Here is a 6,746-nt window from a genome sequence, read left to right as displayed (position 1 = left end):
GACCCCATTTGGGGTCACCTTTTATTATGTAAACTGTTCGCTTAATTTGTACTTGGTCTATGAGATAACTTAATAATGTTTTATTTAAATGACATCAAAAATTTAAAAATGATAGATTCAATATAATAGGGCGGACAGAATTTTTTAAAAATAATTTGATTATCATAAAACTCGGTTTTAGGGAATTTTTTAATTGCGAAATATAATATTAAGTTTTCAATTTCGTTTTATTTGCAAAATTACGCAAAGTTAATATTGATTTTCAAATCGACTTTTAAACTCTAATTATTTTTTTGCACTGTGATACTAGATTATCCTTCATGGAGGCTACCTTCAAACTCAGCGATACCAAGACTCTCTTAAAACCGAGTTCCACAATAATTAAACTTCTTTAAAATTTGATGATAGAATTCTGAGGTCAGAATCGAAATCGAACCTCGAAAACATTTAAATCTTCTGTAAGTTACTTTGTCAGACAACTCCGCTCAATCAAAGGATCAAATGTATGTATAATAATAATAATAATAACAACGCATGTTTGCAGTTAAGCGAGGTCAATAATAATTTATTTAAATTTCCCTAAAAAGCAATTTGCTTGTTTATATAGACAGTCCGTAAAGTCATTTACATATGTCTATCTCATTTACTGTACACACATTGATAGAAATATTCTGACGTGTAATATCATTAGAGCTGAAACATATGATAGCACACATTAGCCATATGTCAAAACGCTCTTTTTTCCATCTCAAACAATTCACTGATATCAACAGATATTTTCCAGTAAGAAACACAGATGACACAGTATAACACAATAAATTATTGTATCTTTGCCAATATTAAATAAAGATAAAATGATCACTGTGTTACGCTGAAATGCACTAAATATCTGTCCGTAACCGTTGTCCACGTTTTGCAATTATCAGATAATTTATTATCAGAGAATTATGACCAGTGTGTAATATTATGAGCATATAATAACTCTTTTTGATTTCCACTATTAGATGGCAAATTCTAGTGATTACTTATAGAATTATTGCTCAATAATTCACCGTTATACTATGACGCTAATATAATACACAATAACCAAGCATTTATTATAACGCATTTTTACTTTCAAAAATTTCGAAATGTTTTTAAAGTACATTTTAGCATTTAATTACATATACTTTTTCATTTTTCTTAAACTTTATAGTATTATCACACAAATATACATATATTTGAATGTATTGTTTGTTATTTAACATTTTATTTAGCTGTGTATACATTTCGAGTTAAATAATAGTATGGGATTTTGTTAATGTAACCCCCTAGTATATTGATTGCTGTTTTTCAAAATTTTCAAAGCAAAATAATTATCAATCAAAATAAATCGATTGTAACTCTATCATTAATCTATAATTTATGTTATATAAGTACTATAAATTTTTAATATTGAGCAGAGCCTATATATGGAAAAGAAATTACATATACATTTGTACATATGCATTTGCCTACATTCTGCAATATTTTACTCTTTTGTTATTTTTGTGTAACAAATATTGTTTTTTACAGAAAAAACTAACTTTTTTAATTTATATTTTTGTGGAAGGCCACGTTACCACCCTTGCTTCTCTTCAAGCCATTGTGCAATATTCCCACATTTTTATAAATAATATGTGTATCTTAAGTAACATGTTTCGTAACTTCGAGCTGGAATCAATTAAACAACATTTCGACGAATATAATCGTTGAATTTTAAATTTAAATACTGATTATTAACCAAGTTATATAAAATATAAATGGAGTGTCATGATACCACCTTCTCCTCGAGTATCTCCCGCGCGACTCGCTGGAAAGTCTCTTGTTTGTGGCAAGTCTGAGAAGTGAGTGGTAATCCACTTTATATTCATCACACCTCGCGAACTAACCCGGGCATTGATTTCGCATTAGCGCGACCGACACATCGCGCCCATTCTCATTTCCTCCTTCTTCTCCTCGCCACACCATGATGCCGATATGTACACAATGCGCGCGTGTATGTACGCGCTCACGTGCCCTCGCCGCGACTCCATTCGTTCAAAGGGAGCGAAGCTTGACACGACTGGGCTGCAGCACGCAACGTCGAGGGCGGTGGCGACCGCAATATTAGATTAATGGCGGATGTACTTCACTTTCGGAGAACGTCCATCTCTTTCTCCGTCCACCATAAAGAATTTCTGATGAAATTAAAAATCCTTCCTTTCCTCAAAGTCGTTACAACTAGCTGACTTTGTGGATCACTTCCCCCCCCCCTCTCTCTCTCTCTCTCATCAATCTCAAATTTGATACCTTCGATTCTTATATCTTATTACGACCAACTCGAGAGAGAGAGAGAGAGAGAGAGAGAGAGAGAGAGAGAGAGCTTTTAGCGTTGAACGTTGGTGATACATCGAATCGATAGTGCAGGGAGCCCTTGACATAAATCGCAGTTGGGTACCACAATGTTAGAAAAACGATCGATACCGTAAAAAAATAAAGCGACCGTAAAAAAATAAAGCAACCAATTTCCATAAATATTTAAGGATGTTTTGGCTGTACAATCATCTAAAATATACAATCATCTAAATGGCTATACAATCATCTAAAAGTATCAGTCAAACAATCAGCTAAAATAAGCTAATACCAGTCAATATTCCATTCAAAAATTTTGATGATGTTAACCCATGAATACGCTCTGAAACCAATTACAAAAAATAAAACAAAGAATAATTTGGCTTACATCAATGATTTTATGCAGCAAAATGACTGTATTTTTCTGTAATTTTAGATCAATAACTTTTAAACGAATAATTGGATCTAAAAAAACTTTAGCACGAATATTTATTATCGTTTGATCAATATATGTTTAAAATTTAATTTAATGTACTTTCTCATCAAATTTGCAAATAAATTTTACAAAACGCAATTTTACATAAAAATCAAAATTAACAAAAAAATTAAAGAACTTTTAAACCAATAAGAGAACGGTGCTCAAATTTTACACATATATTTAAACGTTGTAATGGAATCTGTAAAATTTTTTTATTTTTGGTAATGTTTTGATACGTCCTTATTAGATCAGCTTGATTTTTTATAATAAAAAACCTATCAAAGAAAATAATATATTTATCGATTACAAGAGAAGAGATAATGAAAAAGTCTGAGATGCATTCTAACTGTTATATCGCATGCATAAAAGTGGAAAGACTGTAATTTCTCCTATCTCTAATTAAACATAAATCATCGATATTCGCAGGTAGTCGAATCCATAAATATTAACCGATTTATTGCCGCTGCCGAATACAATTAACCGTTCGAAAAATATCGAATGTCATAAATCAGACTTGCGCCTCTATCCACGCGTATCGTATCCTCGTATGTAAATCTGGGTATCTGAACCAGTTTCCATCTCTGATCGATGCGGGATGGCGACTGCGATACCAGACGATCGGCGGGCCAGATCGCGATGTGACGGCGACGACGAAGTTGCGGCGACGTAAACCAACGTGGAAAAAACGACGCAGAGAGTTATAACCGTCGATGTAACGGGAGGAAGGAGCCCGTCTCTTCGCTTGAACAAGCGGCAGCGACAGCGATGGCCTCGAGGGCCGAACGTGGCGGAATGGGGAGATCCCCGACTACGATCGCGCGATAAGATGCAGCGGCGTTGTCGGTTGACAAAGGGTCGTAGGAACGCCTACTCAGATCGGACGCACAACCGCTTGCGGGGGCGTCCATATTAAAATCTCTTCCCGTCTCCTCCCTTCATCCCTTACCTTCATACCCCGCCATCGGGACCCCCGGTCCCGTGATCTTGTTTATTACCCGCAGCGTACCGGTTGCCAGAAAACGCAGCGATCCTTTTCTAATGTGTGCTGCAACTGGCTTAAAGTATGACATTCAGTGAGAAATGACAATGGGCGTTGATTCGACGTCAAATCGATTCGATGTCGATTCCATTGTCATTTCTCACTGGGATTTAGACCATTTGAGATGACTACTGACTCCACTTATTATGAATTAGCATTGTTATTATTTTTAATTAGTAATATTAATGGTTAGAACTTTTATAATGTTAAAAAATTACGATTTTTATTGTGAAAAAAGTTAATTTTGCTTTTTTGTATTCAATAAAATAGCTACAAATTAATATATAAACACAAAAAAAATACATATACATATCTTAAAATACAATAATCTATTTTCCCATTTTCAAAAATTGCGTAACAAAATTATACATAATGATTAATTGTTATTTAATGAATTCTATATGTAAATCATAAAATTCAAAATAAAAAATGCAATAAAAATCCATTGGAAAACATAATAGGAAACGCAATAAAGATGCAAAATATGAAAACAATTTTTTTTAGATCTAACAATTATATATATTTTTATCTAGAATAATTTTATGTATTTATAATTTTAATTATAAAAATTTGAATGCAAATATTATACAGGCACAATACTTTTCACACAAGATTTCAATGATAAAGGGATGAAAATAACTAAATAAAGCACACAAGTTCGTATCAGTCAAAAGCTCGGAAATATGACTTATGCTGCACTCTAGAACAAATCTCCTCAACTTGTTTCTATCAGAAAGTAGTATCTGTTGAGCAAATGATAATGCTTTTGTTATTTTGTGCAATCAAGATATTTCATTTCAATTTATTGCATATATATATATATATATAATTACATTAATGAAATATATACATTATTGTTATATTTAAACAAAAATTAGAATCAAATTTTAATCTTTACGCTTCGATTTAATTTGACAGTTGCCACATGGTGGAGTTAGTTGCCTGATTCTTCAGTTTATATTTACAGTTGAAGAGTGTTAGATCGTGAGTTACAATTCCAATAATTGATCGCAATTCGTATTTGTTTTATTTTTTCTTTTTTATTATTCGCATCGCCAAGATGTTTCCATGTAGCTCGCAAAGGAAATATTGGATGTTTAGCGATGAAAGCGATTTAACTATGTTGAGGGAGAAAACTAATGCTGATTTTATCGCAAAGCATGGTGCAAATATGACTGTGAGTCTACTTTTTCAGAACTACTCACTTAGAACTGTCGCTTTTTCAAGCAACAATATCTGCGAATCTATTTCTGTTGTACTTGTGATTACCGAGACCAAACATTGTCGATAAAATTCTAGGTTATGTAGGCACAAATAAACATATATGCATGTGTGTATAAAATATTGCTTATTATTAATATAATACAATTTGTTACACTTTTTCTAAATATCTCTTTGATGATTAATTGATTAAAGTAATAATTAATACAATTACAAAAGTATAATAACAAATGTATAGTTACAAGTGTTTGATCAATTTGATTATAATACAGCCAGAAGAAAAGGAGGAATATTTTCTCTCGCATTCAGAAGAGCGTACATTACTCCGTTTTTATGAATTACAATTAAGAGACTTCTGTCGTCGATTCAATCCACCAATGCCTCGTGCTACTGTTGCCACTGCCTTACATTACTTTAAAAGGTTTTATCTCAGAAACAGCGTAATGGATTATCATCCAAAAGAGATTTTGGTCACTTGTGTTTATCTAGCGTGCAAAGTAATTATTCTCCTTGATATATATTTTTTTCGTAATCATTTGTAATTTCAGTTTTCTCATATGAAAAATATTCTATTTTTAGGTTGAAGAATTTAATGTCTCTATATCTCAATTTGTAGCAAATATTAAGGGAGATAGAGAAAAAGCATCTGATATAATTCTTAATAATGAATTACTTCTCATGCAACAGTTGAATTATAATCTTACTGTTCATAATCCATTTAGACCTGTGGAAGGGTTGATGATTGACATAAAGGTTTTGATATAAGAACATTGTTGATGTACGTTTTCCTATGTGTAACAGAAATAAATATGTTATGCATGTTTTTATAGACAAGGTATACATCTTTGGAAAATCCTGAAAAATTAAGGCAACACATAGATGAATTCTTGGAAAGAGTTTTTCTGACAGACAGTGTTCTTCTTTATGCTCCAAGTCAAGTTGCATTGGCTGCGACTTTGCATGCAGCATCCAGAGCTTCTGCAAACTTAGACAATTATGTTACTGACATACTTTTCTCGAGAGAACAATTGGGTGGGATTATAGAAGCTGTGCGAAGTAATTATATTTTATCTATTGCATAATATTTGTATACTCTAACTGCATATAAGCTATTTATAATTATAAATCTTAATTATCAATTCTTATAGAAATACGTTCGATGGCTAAATGTGTGGAACCACCTTCACGAGAAGCAGTAAAAGCTTTAGAGAAGAAATTAGATAAATGCAGAAATCAAGAAAATAACCCTGATAGTGATATGTAAGTATATTTATATATATAAGTTTAATATTATTTTTTAAGATTATCCGTATAAGTTTAGAAAATTTTAGATATAAACAGAGAATGCAGGAAATGCTGGCTGAAGAGGATTTACAGGATAATGAAAAATATGCAAAAATTATTCAAGATCAGGCAGCTCACGATGACAAAATTTTGGGAGTTAATAAAATTTTATCTCCCTCTATTCTGTGATAATAAACTTTGTATAATAATAAATATTTCTTATATAATCCTACACAAAAAATTTATATTCCTTGTATAGGAAAAATTGTATAAAATATTTTGTAATTTTATTTTTTTTTAATTTTATATTTTATATTTTTTTCATTTTTATACATCGAATTTTACAGCAATATTCATCTCTATTTAAAAATA

General features: G+C 31.6%; 1 protein-coding gene across 1 annotated transcript; it reads left to right on the top strand.

Annotated features, from left to right (window-relative positions):
* Positions 1-4,836: 4,836 nt before the first annotated feature.
* On the top strand, positions 4,837-6,601 carry LOC108751066 (cyclin-H). Its single transcript, XM_018491008.1, has 6 exons — positions 4,837-5,046; positions 5,363-5,587; positions 5,670-5,843; positions 5,921-6,146; positions 6,239-6,350; positions 6,422-6,601. The coding sequence occupies exons 1-6, from the start codon at positions 4,930-4,932 to the stop codon at positions 6,561-6,563; spliced, it is 996 nt and encodes a 331-aa protein (XP_018346510.1). The 5' UTR covers positions 4,837-4,929; the 3' UTR covers positions 6,564-6,601.
* Positions 6,602-6,746: the final 145 nt, after the last annotated feature.

Source organism: Trachymyrmex septentrionalis, unplaced genomic scaffold, assembly GCF_001594115.1.
Source record: "Trachymyrmex septentrionalis isolate Tsep2-gDNA-1 unplaced genomic scaffold, Tsep1.0 scaffold40, whole genome shotgun sequence".
NCBI lineage: Eukaryota > Metazoa > Arthropoda > Insecta > Hymenoptera > Formicidae > Trachymyrmex > Trachymyrmex septentrionalis.
The sequence above is the reverse complement of the archived record's forward strand: the minus strand, read 5'-3'. Positions and strand labels throughout refer to the sequence as shown.

What these genes read in the sequence shown, in the direction of transcription:
- LOC108751066 (XM_018491008.1), top strand. Translation starts at nt 4,930, where the DNA reads ATGTTTCCATGTAGCTCGCAAAGGAAATATTGGATGTTTAGCGATGAA. An exon ending in AGCATGGTGCAAATATGACT is followed by an intron (nt 5,047 to 5,362) that starts GTGAGTCTACTT and finishes ATTATAATACAG; the next exon opens with CCAGAAGAAAAGGAGGAATA. An exon ending in GATTATAGAAGCTGTGCGAA is followed by an intron (nt 6,147 to 6,238) that starts GTAATTATATTT and finishes CAATTCTTATAG; the next exon opens with AAATACGTTCGATGGCTAAA.